Source organism: Ixodes scapularis, unplaced genomic scaffold, assembly GCF_016920785.2.
Source record: "Ixodes scapularis isolate PalLabHiFi unplaced genomic scaffold, ASM1692078v2 PGA_scaffold13__105_contigs__length_92229423, whole genome shotgun sequence".
NCBI classification, from domain to species: Eukaryota; Metazoa; Arthropoda; class Arachnida; order Ixodida; family Ixodidae; genus Ixodes; species Ixodes scapularis.
This window is the reverse complement of record NW_024609839.1, coordinates 14227818-14252788: the sequence shown is the minus strand read 5'-3', so window position 1 is coordinate 14252788 and position 24971 is coordinate 14227818. Positions and strand designations below refer to the sequence as shown.

Below are 24971 nucleotides of genomic sequence, written 5' to 3'. Positions count from 1 at the left end.
CAAGTTCGTCTGCTTCGGGGCGCCGCCGCCGTCGTCTGACCGGCGCACAGGTCTATCACGTCTGCTTGCTCTTTTTCATGAGTTTCCTTTGGGCTCTAAAAGTTACTTATTCATCTTAGTTTTTTGTTATACTTCAAACAAAGATGAATAAGTTACTTTTAGAGGCCATAGCAAGCTTCCGAAAGAACGCGAGCACCACGTGATAAATAAAGACCAGTCACGTGATAAATACGGACCACTTTTCCTAGGTGCCCGCGGGCGCCAACTACAAATTCGTTTTGCGCCGTAAATATAGCTCTAAATTTTTTTTTCCTCGTTGTAAAATCGTTTTATGGCGTCCTTTTTCCATCTAAGCCGTTTAAAAAAAATGTTTTTTTCCTTTGCATGTGTCCTTTAATAAGTAGCAGGGGAAGGTCAATAATTGCGTTGAGCACCTTATTGAGAAACACCACAACGCGAACAAGTCGTCTGTTGATCGTGGCTTCTTTTAACATTTGCTCACAACTTTATTTGCAAACAAGTAAATGCCAACTTTTTCTGGTCCGTCAGTAAATATAAATGAAGATCAATACATTTTTTTTCTTGTCTGGTAAAGAATAGAACAAGTATTGCAATATGGGCACACTGAAATATCTGCCCCATATGAAGCCTGCCGTTTGTGCTTAGCTTTTTGAAATTGTAAAAAGGCGCTTCGCAAGCTGTGCCACGAGAGTCATGCCGCTCTAGGATCAGAAAAGAAGTTATTTCAAGTCTTCAATTCAGATGGATTAATAACAGCTGATTTTTGATGAAAGAAAAATGGATTGTTGAATATATTTTTAATGCGTTTGACATTTATTCACACAGAAAAAAGAATTTATTAAATTACGCATTTCTTTCTAATAAAAAAAAGGTTTATTGCCTACCAATACAAGAAGTCAAAAGGAATCCTGTTATGTTCATGGAAGTTGCTCGTGGCTTAAAAAAAAGAATGTAGATAATACATTGGGTACCCGCTGTTGATATCCCCTTTCACACGGAAAATTCGATGGCATCGTTTGGCTTCATGCCCAAATCCAAGCATGGTAGAATACTTGTACGATATCTAGAAAAGCTCCAAGCAAGCTTTTATGTCCACATGACTTCATCATGATCCCTTGAGTTTTGCTGTGACCTACTAATTGCCAAAAAAAAACTTAAATTCCTATGAAGTTAATACTGAAGGGGCTTCCTCAACAACAGCAGACGGCACATGTTGAAGATCGTAATGCTATATCCGCACTTAGCTCAAACAAGCACGATATGTCTTGAGACTTTCACGCAACTCCGGCGTCTCTTGCCATGGTAAAGAAATGTCCATTCTTGATTTCTAACAGTTCCTTGGGTGTTCCTTGCTCGAGAACTTCTCCCGCCGCCAGCACTAGGATTCTGCACCAAAAACGTTTTTTTTTTTTTTTTTTTAGCATTAGTGATTAGCACACATGTTGGTTTGAAATTACAGTATACAGTGCTCCTCAACCTAAGACCCTTTTCAAAGGTCCATAAAACAGCATTAACAATCGCCTTTTTTTTTGCCAAGCGTGTGGTTGAGTTTGAGCTCTCGTCGAACGCTGATATCACTCTCGTTTTTTAAACCCGCTGAGACGAGTTCACACCAAACGCTGATGCAACTTTAGCGTCCAGTCATAGCCTCCTCTATATTGACAAAGCGTGGCAGCTCACCACGAGACGCGGCCTCCGAAATCGAAAAGGTAGACCGGCAGACAACGGATCAGAGGAGAGCCAGGTGACGGGCGCCCCGCTGCGGCGAGACGCCGAAACAAACTTCTCCCGAGCGATGGAATGTCCGCGCTCGTGCTCCTCGCGCTACCGCTTCTGTTCTCGTCGGATTTAAAAACCATGTTTTGGGTCCTCGCAGCTGCAAAAGCTGTGCGCTGACGACCAGGTTCCCCTAGAAATGCTCTGTGCTACCAGATCCTCGCGCTCCAAATCTGCGACCGGGCACTCTATGGCTCTGTCGTCCATCTGCCAGGCTCTGTGAGTATAGAGGAGGCTGTGGTTCAGTACATGCTCAGAGTACGCCTGCAAACAATGGGGGACTGGGCCATGGACACAATAGCTAATATACTCCGTTCGCCCTTAAGTTGAGACTAGAAGCTCCGCCTTCAGCGCGAGTTGGCTGGCTTCCGCTGTGCTTTGGTTGCGCGTCCCTGCGCGACCGCACTTAATTGTGTTAGTAAGGGCAGAAAGCTTTCACTGAAGGCAGAGCTTCTAGTCTCAGCTCAAGGGTGAACGGAGTACAGACGGCACATGTTTGGAAAACAAAACTACATTGGTCACTAAAGCACTTGTAATATTTCCTTCAGGCTCGGTTGCGAGCGGGAAATCAAAACTTCACCGCGTAGTTGGACCGGTAATCCTAGGACTATCTCACAAAGTGCCAAAAATGGGCCATCTCGTGGTGGCGTAAAGTTCGGGCAGCACTGTAGTATCTTTTTTTTTTTAGAGTCTAAAGTAAATGTAAAGGCTAATTTGTGTGTAAACTCTAAGCTATATATATGAGGGAAAAGATAGATACTGTAAACGACTTAATTTTCGCGAATTTCGCGAATCGACTACAATTTGCGAAAAATAGGTCCCGCGAACAACTGCTGTAAAATGTAAACACATTTGAATCTATATTGAGATCCCACCGTATCGCGAAAATTAGAACCCGTGAATTATTAGGAAAACTTGAGCTTTCACCTAAATCGCGAAATATTGAGCCCGCGAAAGTAGGTCGTTTACACTAGTACAGTAATGCCCAAAACTTTACGCCACCACGAGATGGCCTATTTTTGGCACTTTGTGTGCTATCCCATTTTTAGGCTCCGGTCTTTTTACTCTAAATGGTACGTATGACATCACTAATTAAGGAAACGTTCGCGTCCAGACTGAATTATGGGAAAGTTCCATTAATTACTGATGCCATACGCACCATTAAGAATAAGAAGACCGGACCTTAAAAGTTTGATGTTTCATACTGCGTCATGTATACCGGTCATAAAATATATTAATAGCCATGTGTACACATATCATCGGAGAGATTTGCGAAAGTCGCAACTTACTTGTCACAGTCCATGACAGTGTGGAGCTTGTGTGCGATCGTGATCATGGTTGTGCTTTGGAATTCCGAGTGGATGGTCTCCTTGACAAGCTGGTCCGTGGCCAGGTCCACCGATGATGTGGCTTCGTCCAAGATGAGCACTTTGCTTTGCCTTAGCAGGGCTCGCGCGAGGCACACAAGCTGCCTCTGTCCGGCGCTGCAAGGACCGACGCCATGTTCTCTTCACTTTCGTGCCCGCTCAAACAGCTAAGGGCGGTGTACCGGCGAAATTTCGAGTCACTGGTTTGCCTCAAAACACACTAATGGGCACATCTGATTATCTGAACTAGTAACCTAAATTACAAGTAACAATACTTCGTTTTCGTGAATTTAATTTACGTCTAAAACGTGGTCTGAGAGGCTGATATGTTTTACTGGCAACACTGAAAATGTGACGTCACATATCGTTAGAGTCCGAAAATAAGAAGTTTGATGGAGGGAAATAAATGCTGGCCGGTCACGCCAGCAAAACAAACATAACACAAGCGCAAAATATTGTTTTTAGACAACCTGCTTAACTTGAAAGTGATTTTAATCGCCTTTTGTACAAACCGCCTTGTTACTTGTGTAAAATGAAATATTTCATTCTCCAATTCGATATACAACACATGTGACATAAACTTATTGGGAAGTGCGTAAACAAAATTAAATGTTAATTTTACCATAACCTCTATTTGCAGTTTCCTCAATAGCTATTTTGAATTTAGAGATAGTAAATGGCATGGCGGAGAGTCTCTGAAGCCTGGATATTTCGAAAATATTTTTAGTTTGGGAAGCGAAAATACCGTAAATAATCGGCATTTTCACCAGTACATGCATAAAATCAGGCTTCTATCTGTGTATTGTGCTTAAACGGTACTGCAATTCACTCGATGAAGGCAAAAAGATCCCATAAACATTGGTGCACGGGCATGTAAACGGGCAGCAGCATGTGGATCAAAAGAGGTGTTCTGTAAATAAGTTGACAACTATATAGTTTTATTTCAGTGTGTCCTGCGTTTTTCGCATAAAAATATTGGATACCTTTTGTGTTTTTGTTTTCAGCTTTTGCATCTATGCCAAGAAGAGCCTGAGATAAGCGATGCTTTTTTTTTACAGGAACTCCACAATTCCTATCTTAATCATAAAAATTCCTTGTCTAATTTCAGTGTTTCGCGCATTGTTATATTGCGAATGTCTTATACAACGTTTTTGCGTTTTACTTTTGGTTTAATGCTGTGACAAGAGCAGTGATTGATGCTTTTTATGGTATTTCTACAATTTTTACACTTTGTAAGCGCTTTTATTCAACGTTTCACACTTTGACAAGCTACAACGAATAATAATTTTTTAATTATTCTTTATATATTATATGCACACATTCAGGCATTTAAATTTGTATGTGTATACTTTGCGTATTGTAAGGGTGTTTCCGTCTTGTTTTTAGGACTCTACTGAATTTAGGCAGATTGTTTGTGATTATTTTTTGTGTATCTTGCGCCTACACTAACTCATATTTAAAAATAAACCTGAGTACCCCTAGCGGCAGGCCACCGGCCCCGGCAGGAAACGCGACGTCCGCATCAACAAACCATTGGAATCATGTTGTCGGTGTTAGTGTAAGTCGCCGTGTTATTATTATTTTTTTTGCGTTGGAATTGTTGATTTTACATGTATCTAGCAATGGTCTTACTACCTAGTTGCATGGGCGAAATTATGGAACCTCGTTATACCTCAAAGCTTCGTGTAATTAATGTGACGTGCTGCGATTCATTGTAGGTGAACGCCGCAGAACGCACGCTAAAACCTGATTCACATGATGAGATTCTGCATGCTATTTTCCGTCGCGACGCCGCTCGGCTTGCAAAAGCTTAGACGGTACCCTAGTAAAAAAAAATCATTTGTATGAGAAATTTCGGTGTCCAATAAACACATATGAATCATACAAGATATATAGAACATATAAGAACATATAAGAACCATATAATAATTATATGAGAACTATATAAGAAATATATAAGATATATAAGAACCACATAAGAAACTTATAAGAAACCTCCCACTAGTTTCTTATATGGTGCTTGTATGTTCTCATATATCTTATATAGTTCTTATATGGTTCTTATACGGTTCTTATATGTTCTTATATCTCTTGTATGATCCATATGTGTTTATTGGACACGGAAATTTCTCATACAAATAAAAAGTTTCAATAGGGTAGCTGCGATGCTTGATGTCGATACTGAAAATCGCAAGCAGAATAAGACCAAGGGAATCGGGCATGACAAATCAGGGATGGCCATGGTAACAATGATTAACATCTTTTTGTATCTACTCTTTACACCCAGTCTACTTACGCCAAGCAAATTCAAACTTAAAATTCTTTTGAGGACTGCACTTACTTCTTATCGCAACGTTTTCTCTACTGGCCACTGTCGTTTGAACGAGCAGATGGCTGTTTGAACGTGAAGACGCTCTGAATGCGGTAGGCGTGTGGTCTGGGTAACTTGACGGGTTTTCCCCCTTTATTTTGGAACAGAAAAATAAATCTGTCGACCAACAAGTATTCGTGAAATCAACCTAAAGTGCTTGTCGCACTAGCAATCGTGGTTCGATGGTGTTTCGCTGTCCCTTTTCACGGTACCTATATTCATGTTCTCGAACGGCCTTCTCGTCAAGAGGCCGCGACTGGAGCTGTACCGAAAAGCCGGGAAAAGTGTGGAGATAAGTTTTTATCTGTTTTCTAGGCAGAAAACACATACAAACTTATTTTCACGCTTTTCCCAGCTTTTTGGTGCAGCTCCAGTCGCGGCCTTATGACGAGAAGGCAGGTTTTAGTCTGGCTTCTTTCAAAACAACAGAAGAATGCCTCTTTCGCATTTCGACTTCTGCCCACACCTCCAGACCGGAAGTGCGCCCGAAGCGCCACCACCGCGGCGTGGCGAATCAGAGTTGAGTCGGTGTATATGTGCAGCTGGATTCTGTTGTCCCCCCCCCCCCCCCCCCCCCCCCCCCCCTTAGTTTTCTTCCCTGGCATTGTTGCTTCGTTAGGCCACTACAGTCGGTGGCACAGGTTAATAGTTGAGAGGAAGCTCCTCCAACCTCATTCCATTTTTGTAGAGCGAATGGTGGAGAGGAGGCGACCATCTTTCTAGCGTTCGCTCTGCTGAAACGGAAAGAATTCGGAGAAGCTTCTCCTGAACTCTTAACCTGTGTCACCGACTGTACACGTTGTGAAGCAGCTGTGCATGGGCGCCGCCATAACCGACCTCCAGTTTTCGTTTTCTCTTATTCCGGTTGCTTCACTTTATCATTATCACAGCAGGAGAGCTTTTTGCCAGCCTAGATTCTACTTTGTCCTTCTCCCCAGCATATGCCTTTGTGGAGGCTCGTCAATGCCCGTTTCAGTGACTCGGCGTCTCGGTAAGACAAGAGAAGTTCAGCCATGGCGGCTCTAATCTGGGGCGTGTGCAAAGCGATCATAGTCTGTCTTTGTCACCAAGAGATTTTCCAAGGTTTTTCCTCCAAGGACTATTCCAAGGTTTTCGTTCTCCCCCCCCCCCCCCCCCCCCCGTTTTTACCTCCTTAAACAAACAAAACAAAAGCAAAAATAAACAAAACGGAATATACACTTTTCAAAATTGCATGGCATCAGGTAGCTGCTGGGCCAACTATCCGAGTCCGCCATTGTTGGGGCACGTACCCTGAGTATGCATTGGACCTTACGTTTTAAGGAAATGTAGCCGGATGGGGTGTTGAAAAAGGTCCTTCTAAGTATATAAACTCGCTCGGTCGATTCAGCCTTCCCGGTAGCACACCCTGGGAAGCGAAGTGTCACCGTGCACGAACGACTTACCTTAAATTGTCCCCCCCTTCGGCAATGTCGTAGTCGAGTCCCAGACCTTCCCCAACGACGTGTTCCTTCAAGTGCGCTTGCTCCAGTGCCTTCCAGACGGCGTCGTCCGAGTGCTCATCGAAGGGATCCAGGTTCCAGCGTAACGTCCCAGCAAACAACACTGGGTCCTGTTTGGTTACAGTTAGGGTGAGAACATTGGTCTTAGAACGGAGGGAGGAATCATACGTTTGTATTTTTAGACTTGGGCTAGCTGGCGCAAGCTACCGCCTGTTACAAAGGGTATAGCCATTAACATCCATCTATCCATCCATCCAAGCGTAACATCACCAACACGCGTCGCTCACATCGCGCCGCTGCGGTGGCGCTGCTGTCGGCAAGGCGCGTGGGCAAACGCTTCGCGTGAATCTGGTTTCTGCGCACGCGCTGCACCCACACTGTGGCGTGGGCAAACACTGACTTGTTTTGTAAACAGCGCGCATGTCTATACCGTTAATGCCTGTGGTTTCGATGCCGAAACAATAAATCGCCCAGACGCGGTAAAAAGGAAAGAGTGGCTGGTGACAGTGAGGAAAAAACGCTCTCTACGAAAAACCTACGAGAAATAAACGAGGCTAGCACCAGAATGCCAAGCGGCCATTTTGACGGGTGTTGAAAACACACAACGGGTACGAAGCAGGATACAAAAAATACAGCGAATATGTGGCCTCCAACGTCGGCGTGCTTTGTGAGCATTATCACTCATCACCTAATTTCTGCGTCTATTTCCATTTCTACACTGCTCCTTTTCATGCTCGAGGTAACTTTGAAATGATCGCCAAGATGCTTCGCTTCTACATCTGGCTGCCCGAATCAACTACGCCCCATCCCCACTTACAGTTCAGCAGCACAGCATTGCTGATGAACTGCTCAGAGGGATGGGACCCGGTCAGGCGATTTCGTCTGGACGTTAGACTTAATAAAACAATTCTTAGATTCAAATTAAAAAGAAACAGCAACGACGAATCGTGAATTCTTTATCTTTCATCTTGCATTTGTAAACAGAGCGTTCTCACCAATCTAAAGCCACTCAACACTGCGCTTTAGTGTCACATCACTTCAGCCATTTTTGGTGCGTAGAATCAATGTTGCCTGTTCTCACCAGCTTTGGCCGATGCGCCTGACGAAAAAGGCTAAAAGCACCTTTCGTGGTCCTGCTTGCTACAACAGTTCACGGCAGAGAGAAACGATACCGCGATGATCTCCTGTATGCTGAAACTGTAGCCTTTCAAAACGTGCCTCGAAACGACGCACCAGAAGGAACGAGCCCACGAGCCGCTGGTACGGCAAGAAATGTCGTGTGATGCGAATGGACGAGTCAACGTCTCGGCAGCATCAGACAAGGGGGAGCATAGCTTGACTGTAACTCTACACCGAGCATTCGTGCATGCGTGATGTCTCCATAACTTTAATTCGCGAGAAGCAACCGGCACTCCACAAGGGAGCTGGTGCGATCTCCTGCACGCGCAGAGTTTCAGCGAGGCTATGGTACACGAGAAAGATTAAAGTTTCCTCGATTCGTCAGAGCAGTGGAGCAGTACCCAAACTGGCTGACGAGTAAACCGTGGATGGGTTCCACTAAAGTCGCTTTAGGTTTCATTGAGACTCGAGGGCTGTGTTTCGCAACACATATTTTAAATCAGAATGCGAACCTAAAAAAAAAAGAAACGAACTGTACTTGTTGCGCCATTCATCTACCTGAGGAATGATGGTCATCTTGAGGCGAAGATCGTGCAATCCAATCTTTGCGATGTCCACTTTATCCACAACGATGGACCCTGTCTTGGGTTCGATCATCCTGAAGAGTGCGAGGGCAAGGGTGGACTTGCCGGCGCCGGTCCTCCCCACGATACCAACCTGAAAAGCGAATGCGCCTGGTCCATCAACTTGATATAGTCTAATAAGTTTTACAGAATGACCTCAAAACACTCCGGCCGAAGGCGCCTCGCGAATTGAATAGACCCTGCGTCATTAGCTCAGCATGCACTCAGGTCTTTTGTCTTAACCGTTTTTTGCATTTATGACACCGACGGATATCTCTCGGTGTTTTTCAGTTAAAACACCGGAAATTCTACTGTCTAGTAATAAGCAATGCGTCGGCAGAAATTCGGGTTCGCTTTCGTGACCAATCAGTGCGGCAGCGGGAGACGCCGAAACCTTGGAATGTCCTAATCCACCAAAGCCGCAGCTGCCGTAGCTGCTACAGCTGCGTGGTTCTGATAAACATGAATGCCAGAAACTTACACCACGAAGTCATGACACTTTATTCTGTCAGATCCGGCGCCGAAACGTTATTTCTCGGAAACGACAAAACTGTGTCTAGCAGAAAATACCTGGAAAGCGCCCACCCCACTTTCACAGAGCACTGGGTTAATCTAGACGTGGGCACTTGGCCAGATAAATCGGTAAAAACCAAGATGGCTGATAATAAAGAGCGTTTAATGCAGGGTGAACGCACAGAGAGAAAGCACATATATTATCGCAAAACATTCTTGTCATCGCCGCTGGCGGTCTCGTGGCCGCCGCAGCGGGGTGAATATTTTCGGCTGATGCCGGCGTTTGTGGGTGTTTGTAGGAAGTGAGCGCTTCCACGGAATTTTAGGGTAGATTTTCGCTGTTGTCAGTGACATGACTGTCAGTGACATGACTGAAATTCTGAGGTTTAAAAACCAGAACGTGCATTGTTTTGTGAACAATAGGACGTAATAGCGGGTCGTATTACGAAGTTGTATAGGCGACGAGCGTGACCAAAAGCGTCACTGTTGTCGGCCCTTCACGTTTGGCCAAGCGCTGACTGTGACGTTTCGAGTATGATGATTTCTTTTTCGTTACTACTACTACTGCTACTACTACTACTACTAATAATAATAATACTAATAATAATACTCGAGGTACACCTAAGCACTTCTTATGAGTTGTGAATGCGAAACCGTGCACGTCGCTTTTCCGCTCCCTTTTTTTTGTTTTATTTTTACTTGCGTCGACGGTTGAGCGCGCGCGCTGAGTTTGAGCGTGGAGCGATGGAGTCGCTGCCTCGCGGACACGCAGCGCCACGGGGTGGCCGTCGTTGAAACTGACGCGCAGCAGCCAATGGAAGCCTCGTCGACACGCGCCAGCCTATGGGACCGAATCTGAAATCCATCAGCTTTACTCCGCTCCTCTGGGATCGGGGAAACTAGGTGCCGTTTGGCTAGGCTTTTCGCGTGGTTTCGTAGCTGGGAGCTGGCTTCAATTGGAGAAAGGATTTAAGGTGCCGTTTGGCGCGGTTTCAAAGCTAATGATGTCGGCTCGCTCCATAAGACAGTTAATGCTTTCGCATTATAATATTAATAAACAATCTACCAGTTTTTATTCTACAATGCACAGGAACAACCCTGAGGTCTTAATGCTGGTACACTGGTGGATAAAACTAAATTATACACAAAATACAGAAAGGTAACTCACTACACACAATGCATGGCTCGTACATTGAGACATGATGTGTTTCGTGAAAACAAAAGAAAAAAAGATAATTTTTTAAGCGTAGTAATAGGCAGTACAAAAGTAATTAGTAGAAAAAAAAACGACGACGCAGTAACATCAGACACGGAACACAAGACTGTAGGACAACGAATGCACCACCAAAATGCACGAGATGTAGATGACGAAATTCAGACATATCAGAGCCATTGAGCAATGCTCAACCTGAACGGGCAAGTTTATATTAGGAAGGACAAATGTCCTGTATGGAAAATATCAAGTTTGTCAGAGTAATGATTCAAGCGCTCCGCCATTCTAATTATTGAGTTTACTCGACCAAAAAGTTCCGGAAACATAAAAAGTTACTGAAGCCTAGTAGGCACACGTGGAAACCTAAGGCATAGTTCAGATAACAGGCTCGGAGAAATCACGAGACCATGCAGCGTTTTAAAGAAAAAAATAGTAAGTCCGCGTTCTCCAGACTCTGGTGCAGGCTAGGCAAACCAACACGCTCTAGCGCCGCCTCAGATGTAAAACACTGAACGTCCTCCTTAATGTAGCGATGTTTAACGATGACACAAACTTTTCTGCACACGTTTGATTTCCAAGGTGTGAGTTTTAGAAATTTTATTCCAAACAACTGAGGCATATTCTAAGTGCGACCTGGATAACGAACAGTACAATGTGATAAATGCAGTCGGGTTTTTAAACTGCCTGGTTAAGCGAAAAGCAACACCCAACATTCGCAATGACGAGTTAACCAGTTTACCAACATGATCAGAGAAATGCAAGCCAGGATCAACCATGACTCCGAGATCTTTCATTACGCTTACTCGAGACAGTCTCCCCATGAATATTATATGCAAAAGAGATATTGTGAGTTTTCCAAGAGGACGGGTTCAAAAAGGTGTCGTTGTCAGGGCACCATCGGTAGAAAGAACACGCATCTTCCTGAAGCTTAGCACAATCATATTCAGCAAATCCTTCCCTATAAATTTTTATATCACCGGCATATTGCAGAAATAAAGAATTTGAAACAACAAGAGAGACTTCTTTTACGAAAATTATGAACAAAAGGCGTCCTAAAACAGATCCCCGAGGAACGCCAAAGCGTGCCGTGTACGACAAAGAGCTCATGTTGTTGACTCGGACGTACGCCTCTTTCTCTCTCTCTATGACAAGTAGCTTTTCAACCAGTCGTGTACCGAGCCACATACTCCGTAGGAGGAAAGTGTGGATAAAAGAATCATGTGATTGACTACGTCAAAGTAGATACCGTCTAACTAACGTCTGTTGCATATCACACGAGATGCGGTAGACATAAAGCTAATAAGATTTGTAGTTGTTGATCTACCGCTCATAATTCCGTGCTGATTGGGAGTTGCCAAGTTTCAAAATTTGGGAGACAGGAACTGATGGACGACCATTTCAAAAAGCTTAGAAAATGGAGAGAGACGAGAAATCGGTCTATAGCTACGAGCATCACCTTGTTTTCCCGACTTCAGGACAAGGAACAACAGCAGCGACTTTCCACATTTCAGAAAAGGCTCCCAACCTTAGGGAGTTGTGAAACACTGAGGCACACTACCTGCGTGAATACGTCGTAATAAGTTTTGAGGATGGTGGATGGAATGCCATCGGGCCCTTCTGGTAGTGTTGCTATAATTTTCTTAATACAGGACCGTACGCACTCCTCATCAACCTTAATGCAACTCAACAAGTCACCGAGCCCATATCAGTGAGGCAGCGCAGATGAGAAACATTGCATATTATCCCTGTAGATAGACCCAAAATGATAAGCAATTAACTCAGGCACAAACTTCAAACCGCTTCATGATTATCTAGGACAATGTTCAACTTGATATGCCTCACAGAACGTGATTTAATGTACCTCCAGAAATTCTTTGAATTATTGACAAGATCTGATTTGACTGAGTAACGATGTGCCTGGTGGTCGCGATTTAGGACTATTTTACATTGCTTTCTGCAACTCTTGAATTTTACCTCCCACTTTGGAAGGCCGCTTTACTTAAACGTCCTGTGAAAGAAGTCCTTTCTTTTCGGTAGCGTTTATAGCCCACTGGAAGAGCAGCTAAAAAGCGAAATTTAGTGACTGACCTCAAGGGAATAAAGGCATCTATGACCTCCGGAATAATTCGCGTGAAAAGTATGTCCTGGTCATTTACATCAGGATAATCCAAGATCGATGCCCAATCCAAGCATATGATGTATAATGCATATGACATAGTCCCCTGCCAAAAAATTATATGAGGTGTGCGGCGGAGAACCTACAGAATGAGCACAAACCGAAGAATTAAAACACACACACACACACACATTATATCAAGTCCAGGATGATATGTATCCCGAGGGACTAATAATGAGAGTTCACCCCGTGCTACACATGCACTGTTCATATTCGAGAAACATAAATCTAGAGCATTAAAATGGTTGCTCATAACATCGTTGTGTTGTGTGAGATTTTAGAAAAAAGAAAAGTTTAAGATCTGGGTGTCTCTTTGGCTTTCAGTAAAAGTTGTGCGGAGGAACATCAAGCTGCGGTCACTTGATTTCGGGAGCATTAAAGTACCCTAAGATTAAGGCCCCGGATCCATGTAAGTAATTCACTGTACTGTCTATGCCAACAAGAGGACTGTGAAATTTATCTGGCGGTGTCTGGGGAGGGAGGTAAAATAAACCGATTAAAACGCCTCCTCTCTTTGCAGATTCAATCTCGACTCATACACATTCGGAAGACTTGTCCATGTCTTCGCTTCTCCTTCAGTGGTAGCGCCTGTAGACTGCGACCAACACTTCACCCCCCGTCCTGCTCCGCGGGATAAAAATCTTGATCGCGACAGTGCACCTGAAAACAAGGGGGAAGCAATCAGAGGAGCAGGTCTTCGCGAAGGGCGCATCGGAAAGCCTTAAAGAGTCAGGATTTGGGCCACACGGTGGGATCTGAAAGCGGGTCGAGGTCTTCGGCAGCGACGGACAGATGGAAGGAGGCGTAAGAGTCATAGCGCATCTTCAGTTTCCGGCGCTGCACTGTCTCAAGTCCGACGGAAGAGAGATGAGAACTTATGTCTGCGCAGCTGGTGTCCGAGTTAAGCCTGGTGACAAACAGGGCTCTTCTTCGAGTAGATGGAGGGGGGCAACGATCAGCTTGCAGATGTCGGATGCCCCGGTAAGCGCTGGGGTGCGAGCTTTTGGTAGTGCAGAATTGATGCCACTGGGAGGGATGTCGTCTTTCGGCGCAGCCTTGTTCTGGCTATTCGAAGAGATGATAATAATGATTATGATGATTATGATAACGTTTATTTCACATTGAAAATACAGAGTAAAGAGTGCTGGCCCACGAAAGCAGAAGTGTGCTTGTGTGTGGGACCAGGCAACCAAGTGAAATTCATTAATAACAACTCTAAAAAAGAACAAAAAGAACACAAAAACTAAGAGCACACACACATATACCCCGGAGTGGATAGAAACTTGCATAAGAATTGAACAAACAAACGCCAACATTAATCTATGCAGTCCACATGTTACAGAGCGCTCTATAGAGCATGATATAGACTTCTGACATCTAATATAAGCAATTGTACGAACGGAAGTTTGGACATGACAATATATGCAATAAAACAAAAAGAAAGTATTCTAACGCGGTCAAGCTCCGGTAGCTATGATTCAGATGCTTGGCACCATTTCTATAGTTTGGGCGAGGTAAGATTCATTGGTGACTCTGGAAGTGCATTAAATAAAAAAGGAATATAACAGTTGCGATTCTTCTTTCCGTGCAGTGTGTATATTCTTGGAATAAAGTACCTCTCAGTACGTCTTAAATTTCTACTTTTATTCACGGGAGTTTTGTAGTTATTATTAGAATTATTCGTTTGAAGTGCAACGTACTTAAAACAAATTTCTTAAAAATAAAATTCCCAATTCTTTAGCTTTTTCTTATGTTTCTGGTGCCTCATAAAATGATCCATATGATATCGTTCGCCATCTGTTTTATGATCCTCTGAATCACTCTTACTGTGAACATCGACCGTACAGTGTAATGCCGTAGAGAAACGCGGATTTCGATAAAGCTATAAACAACAGTGACCTTATCGTCAAGCTACAAACACTGTTCATCCTATAGAGACATGCAGATATGGCACACCGTTCCTTTGCTACAAATTCAACCTGGGAATTCCATTGCATGTGTTCATATATATATATATATATATACCTAAATATTCAACCGAACCATCGTAGGATGAGGGTTTACAGCAACAACAATGCACTGTGTCGAATGAAGGAAAATATCTGGTAACATTAAAATACTTTTGTGAGGATTTCGGAAACAGGTAAGTTTCCTTTTGCACCGAGATAAAACTAGCAGCGAACCATCTAGATAGCTTATCTATTTCTCTGAAATACTGAAATAGCATGTATAGCATTACGACACTTCTCGTGTCGTAATGCTATTACCGTGTCACGCGCATATTGGTAAACTTTTTACTGTAGTGGCAAATATCATAACTCATTCCTATATATATTAAAAAGCATGGGCTCTAAAATGTTGTCTCGCTAATAGAGCCTGCGAAATCTTCCAGTTGCTTTCGAAAGCCGTATTGTCCACTGCTTAATAATAAGAATGCGTCCCAAAAATTACACATGGATGCCTCAACCTATTTCTCGATTGTGTGAGCCATAATTGGTAGGATGGATATCTGCCTGCAACCCTCACATTCTTGTTGCTTTCCTCTCTTAAATAGGGTGTTATCACCGACACTTTTAAGCCTTTTGGAATATTTACAGAATCTAGTGTGTCGTAGACTATTTTAAGCAGGATAGTGTTTTACTTAGTCAAAGTTGTAGCGAATGTCCCTAACCCTGATACTGTCGATTCCGGTGGTGGAATATCAATGGAAATAATAGGAACGACAAACTGTCAACTTCGACGGCGGTGGTTTAAGGTCGTGATGACTACAAGCTTCCACCGTGCTTTTTACGCGCACCATCGAACCTGTAGCTGCCAATCAATAATCCTGCTGGTGACGTCACAGATAGCAACCTAAAACATCCTGTCATCAATTGCCACAAAGCCTGCGGCGTCTTTGAAAGACTTTTATGGACGAGTGTACCTATACGTAGCCACACCTTTTGGCCATCTTGGGCCTGGAAGTTGACGTGTCGGAGAACGGGCTCAACGTCGTCGCGGTAGGCTGCGCTGTAGTCCCCGAAAGTGACGTCACCCCGAGTGGGCCATTCAGCCGCGGGCTGCACCTCCGCATTCCTCCAGGGTGCCTGCGTTCAAACCCAGTGTGACTTTCCCAGCTCCAAGTGGAGGGCACAAAGTCGAGAGTTTTGTTTTTTTACAGCATTCTTGACATCTGTATCTGTCTAGAAGCTTTGAGACTTTGTGTTTCTAACGTTCTTGCACTACGAGATGTGCGAAAAAGTTCTAAAAAATATCAGCAGAGACAGTTAAGACTGTTTACGAGTGAAAATGCGAAAGCTTGACGCATGCACTAGGCACAGCTTTGTTCAGTCGGAACCGTGGGGCCACCGTTGCGTCGGGGAAGCGTGCTAGTCAAACAGCGCCTAGATGAGCAGGAGGCTTCCGCACCGTCATCACAGTCAGATCGATCGAGGCTTCAGATATGGCCCGAGTGCTGCGTCAGTGTTCGGCGGGGCTCGCGTTCAATCAGCGCGTCGAAGGTCGGACTCGGGTCCAATAGCCGAGTTAGCGCGATCCGACTGTGATGACGTTTCATGAAGGGAGAGGAGGCGATGTGGAGGCTTTGATTATTCTAGGTGGGGTTGGCTAGTCTCGCACCCCGGAGGCCTGGATTCGATTCCCACCCAGACCTAAATGTAAAAAAAATGTTCTTTTCAAAGCCATTATTTTACTTTGTTTATAAAAACCGCCCTGAGGAATTTTTTCGCAGCCAATGAGAATTAAGGTGCCGTTTCGCCGCTGCAGACAGCGCCCAGCCAATGGGAATTAAGTTGCCGTTTTTGCCGGCTTCACCGGCTTGGCTCCGTGAGACGTTTAATATTTTCGCATAAAAGAAAGTGGAGTCGCGCAAAGAGCCCCCTACGGCGCCATGGCGTTATCATAAACAAATACGGTGACGACCATGGAACAGAGCGGACACTGGTCTATAGACCCATCAGATGAAAAAGCGCCACCTGTCGTACGCAACAGCAACTAGTGGCAGCCGCCATGCTGCAGGATAGTGCGCGCCGCTGCATACGCTGCGTTGGCCGTAGACGCTAGTCAATTCCTGCCCACGATGCCAACGTACTGCTGCGTACCCCTCTGTAAGCAGAGCGGGTATCCGGACAAGTCTGGCATTAAGGTACGTATTCGGAAATGTACTCGTTATCGGTTGACGGCGGCGTAGCCGCGCAAATGTTTTCCTGCTGAAGTGCAAAAACGGAACACGAACCGTTTTCACGCTACGCTTCCTTGGGTGTTTGAGTCAGGTGTTTTAAATCTCACTTTATTGCGTTTGGAGGTACAGTTTTCAAGTTTCAGCTAGCTTGAAGAAATCAAGGCGTCAAATACAAATATAATGTTGCTCGTGGTATCGCTTGTGGACGTGACAGCTTCGCGAGCGCCTAGCTTCAGGTACGCACGAGCTCGCGGTGCTTCAAACTTGCGCGTGTAAATTATATGTTAGGTACGCATGAAGCCATACGACCTGACGCTTTAAGCTGCCTGTAGCGCAGACATCTGTGCAGCGCGTGCTTTATGCAAAGCAACATGCACGCGCTTGCAACTTCTGCTTCACTGCAAAATTTGCTGCTCTACATTTCCCAACTCTAAAATCTCCCTCAAGAAAAAGGGACTCGACGTATCAAGTAGGAACTTGTGTCGAATACGTCCTTTACTGGTTAACTTGCGCATTGAAATTTTAGGTCTTAATTCCAAGTAAAAAACGCGATTTGACGAGCGACGAGTCAAGCGACGGCACAAGCGACGAAAGTCGGCTACGAGCAACGAAAATGTTTCACTGTCGCTTGTCGCGTCGCTTGGTTTGGGATTTCTAGAAAACGACGCTCATCGCCTTGGTCGCTCGCTCGTCGCTTTAATGCGATGTGCTTCATCGCGCGACTGTCCGAGCGACAGCGAAGCGGGACCCCTGCGCCTGTTTTGTCGTACATCCGGAGAGTACTGGCGACTTCTAACTACAGCCCGTAAAACATAACCGGTTCCTATCATTTTTTGATGACATGTTTGATGTCGTAACTACAAAGATCTTAGTAATTACCTTTTTCTTGCGTAGTTAGCCTTTATAGATGCGGCGACCACGAACCCCTCATCGAGAAAGTTGTAACTTCTGTCGAATTGTCGTTCCGAGTCCGATCGGCTCTTGAAGAAGCGATATACCTCATCATCTTTAACGGCTGGGAGCTGGGAAAGGTCGTTTAACCAACCCGTGATCGGGAAAACGCTACCTGCAGCCATACAGAGGCGAAGGGAACGACGAAACAAGAACGCTACAGTCAAAACAACCATGCCGGCCGCAACAGGGTCCTTCCCAATGGCGCCGGCCGCCCAATGTTGTTGGACTCGTTCAGCGGATTTTCGCTGTTGCCAGATTTTTTGAAAGGGGTCTATACTCCGTTTCACTATTGTACTCCACTTCACTTTTAAGTCGGATCGCAGCCTATGCTACGTTCCGATGAAGCCAATCAAACAGTGCCAAAAGTGCGTCCTCACATTGCTCGTTGCATTTGTGGATTGGCTATCACTGGCTACACTAATCACGCAAACAACAAGAAGCATATGATCGGGGCGCATTCGTTGTGCGTGATTGATGACAGTGATAGAAAAATGTAAAAGCGCGACGAGCGCCGTGATGATGCACGTTTTCGCTCTGATTGATTGGCTCCATCAGATCGTAGCGTTGGTGTCAGACTTAAGGTGAAATTGAGTGCAGTGGGACGAAGGCGTGGCAGTTCACTAAACAAACCGATTTTTTGTTTCTTCGACTAAAAGAGTCTGTCCCTTATACCTTTGCATCGCTTATCGCCCAGGTGAAAAATTCTGAGTCACTGAGTTGTAGAAGCATGCACAGGTTCTGCCGTACGGCAGAGCTACAGCGCATGCTCAGAAGTCGTTCCTCAGCTAAGCAGAAGAAGATGGGAGCATGCCGAAAGCGTCTATTGCAAAGGTCTCTATTGACACAGACCCGTCCCAGAGCACGGACGAGTGTGTAATTAACCTTTAATCCTAAAATTAGCTGCCGAAAATATTAATGTGTGCGGCGGTAAAAAAGAAAATGAAATGCACAAATACCTCTTCCGGTAAGTCGAAATAGTCCATTGCTCTCTCGACAGCCACCATGCTCGCTTCCAGCATGACGAACATCATGACTACGTACGTCATTTCCTCTGCCATCTGTAGGGAAATAACATCCAAATAATTTCGATGTAACTGCTTAGTAAAGTAAAGCACGAAGTGAACTCGTTCATGAACGTGTTTTTCCACCATGCAAAGGCAACCTGTCCTTTGCTCCATCAAATACAGGTTGTGGCAATATGTGATGAGCTAGCCCAACCGAACGTCGTCCAGACTTGTAAAACGTCTGCACAGAGAGCGATAATTGCGCAATATAAAAGGATAACTGTAAATGGCGTGCGACTTTTCAAGGTGTTACATGAGGACAAATAAACCACCGACCCAACAAGCGTATCAATTTATCAAGTTCAGGGCGGAGTCGAGGATCAATTCTACGACACCCCCCGTCCATGTATTTGCGCCAGTCTGTTTTCTGAACTCGCTTCTAAAGAATTGTCATTCCCTATAATGCTTCTATTGGAAGTAGCTGTGTAAACGTAGATACTCTGTCATGCCTTGGTGCTTGTTTTAGAAATAGTTTTGCTATTGCTATTGTGCGGCGGCGGAGAGTCCCATTCGGGGCCAACGTGACAAGAGGAGTTGGTGAACAGGATACACGACATTGTCAAGAAATTTCAGGAGGGTCAATCTACAAACCTAAACAAAATAATAATAATAAACAAAAACTTGAAGGAATAGAGAAATAAGGTTGAGCGTAGATTAACTGACCTAGATGTCAGAATAAAGACTCTAGACGAGGCCATCGCACGTTCATCTGTCAGTACGCCGGAAGGCTTGCATTCCCAATTATCAGCTGAACAGCGAGCTTGTCGCTTTAAAAGACTAAACAGATGGACTTTGAGGCACCTTCGCACAGATCGAGCCTGCGGTTCCTTGGTGTCAACGGCATGGCAAAAAGAATAGTGGGCAGAATTCGAAGGTATAATTCTTAATCTGCTTCTTTTTCTATTGGTGGTTTACTGGCGCAAAAGCGACGAAGGCCATACTGCGCAATCTATGCGCAGAGAAGTTGGGTGCTAACATCGTATCAGGTGACATCGAGATAATCCATCGCCTTGGCAGGTACAATCCCGAAAAGAAACGACCCATTATGGTTAAATTTTGCCTTTTTAAACCAAAGGTGGTTCTCCTAAGCTCAGCTCACAAACTTGAAAACTCTGGCTGTGCTATAAACGAAGACTCCCCCCCCCCCAAAAAAAAAAAAGAAATAAAAAAGAAAAAAGTTTTTGGAATGTGGTAAGGCCAGCAACGCACCTTTTATATTACGTTTCGATAAACTAAATATTGGCGACAAAACCTACAGGTATGACGATGCAAATCAAAGAGTGAGCGAGGTTGTCGGCAATTGAGCTGCTTCTCCCGCTAGAAAAGAAATTCACGAGTCTTCGTGTAGCTTACCGCACGTTTCGACAACACATATCAAAGGTAAAGTAAAAAAGACATCTTAACGGTTCTTATTGTAAACTGTTGTAGCATCATGAATAAGATTGATGATTTTGGTGGTTTACTTAAGTGGTTAAACCGTCCATTGTACTCGAAACCAAGACGTGGCTTGATAACTCTATTGATAATTCGGAAGTTTTTCCGAGCGGTTTTCCAGTATATCGCCAAGTCCGACACAGGCACGGTGGCGGTGCATTCTTTCTCATCTCCGATAACCTACAAAGAGTGCGCCTAGCTAACCCTTTAGATGCTGAAACAGTAGGATGTAAAATATCTTTAATGAAATGCCATTGGCGATTGGTGTATATGTCGGCCTCTGAGCTCTGGCTACGAATTTTTCAGAGTGTTACAGGCTGTTATCGACACTATTTCAAATGTCTGCATAATATTAGGCGGAAATTTTAAGTTGCCTGTTTTTTTATGCTTGATTATGATATTGCTGTTCGGACAGAAATCGAGAACTGAAGGTTTTTGGAATTTGTAACGGTCAATAATTTTCAGCAACATGTCAGATTGCCGCGTGCTTGGACGGAGAAGTGTTCCTTCTCGATCATACACACGGCTAAACCTTTATTTTCAGTTCATTATTTATCGTCTCGCCACCCTTCGTCCGTGACAATGTCTTCTACATGGCGACAAAATATTCTTGATCTTATATTATGCAAGGTGACAGGCCTGCTTGAAAAAACAGTAGTCGTGCCTGGTAACCATGACCGTGTAACAACATAGCTCTCCATTCTTAAGCCAACAACAACAAAAATATATTTGTATTGTAAAGGCAACTTTTATGCTATATCAGCTGACCTCGAACGTTACCTTGCAGTCTTTAACAACAAATTAAGCTTAGTTGATATTCACTCCCTGTGGGGCACCTTCAAAGGAAAATATAGAGCAACTTGTTGAAATTAATGTACCAAGTAAAATCATAGAAGATGGGAAAAATCTAAATAAAGCCTGTGTTCGCAGAGATATAAAAGTAATAGCCACTCGGAGATGAGCCTACGAACGCTACTGCTAGAATATAAGCACCTCCAACAAAGTGTAACTTTCAACAGTGACAGCACGTACACGTAGCAGAGCGCGTGAAAAACTACAGAATACACAGAAACTATAAAACACGTAAAGGACGAACACAGTCTGGCCTATACATCGTCCAGACAGGAAGATGCCTAAATGTTCGCCTTAGGGAGCACAATTTAGCAGTTACCAAGGCATCATCGGACTCATTCCACCCAGTAGCTGTGCATGTCCGTACCTACCACGATTGCACCCCAAACTTTGAAATTTCCATTGTGCTTGATTCACACAAAAATAAGTGTGGGCGCGAAATAATTGAAGTGTTTAAGATCAGGGATACGCTGCGAACAATGTCTCTGCGCCTTCCTTGACGTTATCGTCAAAAGAGCTGGAGTTCCACGCGCCAGAATTATCGCGAAAACGCTTGTTTTGATCAATCATTAATTTTTGCCTTTTTTCCTTTCATTTCTTCTTCTTCTTCCCCCTTTTCAGGGGTTAATTTACTTCCTTTTCTTTCTTCTTTCTTTTCCCCCTTTTTCAGGGGTTAATTTCCATAATGTTCCTATCATTTTAATTTGTTATGTTTTTTAAATTCGTGAGTAATTTGGTTTTATTTTAAATTTGAGTATTTTCGTTTTTTTTCTTTCAATTCCTTGGAGTTCAAGGTCGTAGTGTCATGGGCATCTGATAAATGTTCGTTGCTCACTGAATGAATTGTGTGTCTGTGTTCCTCCCTTACGTGTTTGATACTTTCTGTGTATTCAGTGACAGAACGCTGAAAAGAACAATTAAAAAGTGCAAGGAGTCATATTTCAACAGACTGAACAACAGCCTGTCAGAAAATCAGAAGGAGTTTTGGGAATTCGTTAGAAGCAACAAGAAAACTGACACCTCCGTTCCAACATTGCTTCATATTGATATTTTGGTTAGTGAGAACTTAAGGCTAATATTTTAACAACAACTTTAAATCAGTTTTTAACGACTCAACGACTGCCGTGAATGCCCATTTTTTATCAAACCTATTTTGTAACAAGATGCCTAATTGACTTATGAATGAAAGAAATTCGGAAACTTCTTCAAGAAATAAAAACCTCCGAAGCAACGGGCCCTGATAACCTTTCGGCGTATGAACTGAATAATTGTTCCTGGGTCGTAAATGCTACTTATACATAATATTCTCAAAGAGTCTAACGGATCATACAATTCCCCTGGACTGGAAAACAGCTCAAGCGGTATCCTTTCACAAAGATGCAGCTAAACCTAATGTAGAAAACTGCAGACCGACGTCTGAGTTGCATAGCTTCTAGTCTCTAGACGTTTGCAAAATAGTATATACCCCAACGTAAAGTGGAACATAGACGAACAAAATTACATTGATAAACATCAACATGAATTTAGAGCCACAGCGTCATGTTCGATGCCGTTAACATAATTTTATCATAATCTGTGTGTAGGTGTTGAGTCTAATAATATGTAGAGGATTGTAATTTGTTTTACTTAAGCAAAGCTTTTGATAAGGTAAGGCACCAGCTCTTGGTGAACCAACTAGGGCACCTGAATCTTGACTTCGATGTTACTCTCTGGCTGGAAGCATTTCTAAGTGATCGGAGAGTTTTGAATGAATGCAAATCAAACTCTCTATCATTTATGTCAGGCATACCACAAGGACCAGTGTTGGGACCGCTGCTTTTTCAGACCAATGCTAATAGTATACTTCAAAATATATCCTCTCATGTTAGGCCGTTTGCCGATGATTGTATACTTCACAGAACAATATGTGATGGCAATGACCAATATAGATAGCAGCATGACTTGCTTCAGATGAAAAAATGGTGCACGGAGTGGAAAATGGAACTGAGCGTAAACAAATGCAAACATAGGCGATTCGCTAGTAATCTCGTTAGTCAACACTTGGAGATCTGCACAGGATAGACAACTGTGTATTAGAAAGCGTGCCAAGCATTCATTGCTTGGGTGCCATTTTTTTTCTGAAAACTTAATGTGGAACTTTTATGTTTATGATTCAACTAAAAAGGCTAAAAAAATGTTGGGCAAATTATTGTAACAAAGAACTAAAAATCGCCCTTCACTTTACGTTTATTCGATCAATTCTATAGATTGTGCATGCATTGTCCGGGACCCTGCTACAAACAAAGCAATCGATAAAATAGAGGCAATACAAAAGCGGAGCGCTAGATTTGTATAAAATAATTACCAATCGAGTCAAGGCGTTTCTAAAATAAAAGATGAGCTGAACTAATCATTATTAGCTACCAGACAAAAAAAAAAAGACAACAAAAAAAACAAGAAAACCTGAGGTACAAATTTTTAACACTTTTTTCATGACCAGGCAATAATCCAAAATGTCAAATACTTAACGAACCCGTATTATATATCCCAGAGACTATACCGCCCTTTAAAAGTAAAACATGCCATCATGCCAATCGTAATTTTTTGTTCGTACAGGTTCGTACAGACTACCAATTTTTGGCATTCTCATCGTTTTCTGCGGCGTATTCACCATGTGTATTTTTCGCCGCTTATGCAACCCTCTCCCTGCTATAATGTCAAGACGGGCCCAGCAGGTTCCAATGTGAATAAATAAATAAATGCATGGGCAATTTTACATACAAAGAACAATGCCCCCGCTCTCCCCCCCCCCCGCCCCCCCCCCCCCCCCTCCACAGACGTCCTAATTAGTGGATCAACGCATCGCCGCCTTCCTTGCATCAGATCTTGCGGGTCTCACAACGTTATAAACTACGGGACACAAAGACGGACGGGTCTGACGCTTTGCGGCGAAGCTTGTCGAGCTGCAGCGTGTTTGCCTCTTAGGGCGGGTCGGGTGTCCACTAACGATGATGTCATGCACGGTCCTTGCCTTCCGTGCCGAATGTTTAGTACTCCGGCCGACGCTTCGTCGTTGGGCTAGCTCAAATGCCGCACACCGCACTTTTGCTTCAAACTGATAACCCGGACAGCTTTATGAGTGTAACTATGTGATATCGCGGAAGGAACGTAAAACAACCTGCATCGTGTACGTGAGAGTGAGGCCTGCCATGCTGGCTTCCAGAAAGTCTCTTCCTGCCACGGACACCAGCGCTGTTGTGGTCGACAGCAACAGCGTCAGGGCTTGTATGGCAACAACGCGGCACCTTTCCGTGAGAAAACAAACAAAGAACTAAGCAAATTAGAAATTAACACGACGCGCGACGAAAAAAATTAAGACGAATATGTTACCAGTAAAGCAATACAATCAAATTCTTTCGGAAGTCTGCCCTTTGTTGGAAGTTGTGAAATCCCTGCACAATGCATGGTGTACCAAAAGCACACACACGCACATACCAACACAGATAAACACACACATAGACACACGAACTAAAAGCGCAACGTCACGGCGCAATTTTCGTGTTTGGAATAATCGAATCTATAACATCCATAACAGATACATAACAAAAGTAATGAATGCTATGACGCTGCGCTTTCAGCGTTCTTTAATTGCCTCGACGGCTGCTGGCATTGTCTATACGCTCCGACGTATGGCAAAACAAAACACATTATCGCACTGAAAAAAAAAAAAATAAGTCATTGAACAATGAACGCCATGCGTGGCCATTGTTAATCTACAGAAAAGAACTAAGACAGCTGCAGGTTCTACAGCCTCGTAGACAAAGGCGGCAGCATACAGAAGGCGAATA

At 43.8% G+C, this 24971-nt stretch overlaps 1 protein-coding gene across 1 annotated transcript in view; it reads right to left on the bottom strand.

Annotated features, from left to right (window-relative positions):
* Positions 1–467: 467 nt before the first annotated feature.
* The window catches only part of LOC8041959 (multidrug resistance-associated protein 1), a 122663-nt gene continuing 98159 nt past the window's right edge, over positions 468–24971 (bottom strand). The window contains exons 20-26 of the mRNA XM_040214456.3: positions 24302–24428; positions 18751–18852; positions 15600–15746; positions 8694–8852; positions 6960–7126; positions 3087–3281; positions 468–1407 (exon numbers count right to left, since the gene is read on the bottom strand). Of these exons, the coding sequence (XP_040070390.1) occupies positions 1296–1407; positions 3087–3281; positions 6960–7126; positions 8694–8852; positions 15600–15746; positions 18751–18852; positions 24302–24428 (1009 nt within the window). The 3' untranslated portion in view covers positions 468–1295. The remainder of the gene's footprint in view (positions 1408–3086; positions 3282–6959; positions 7127–8693; positions 8853–15599; positions 15747–18750; positions 18853–24301; positions 24429–24971) is intronic.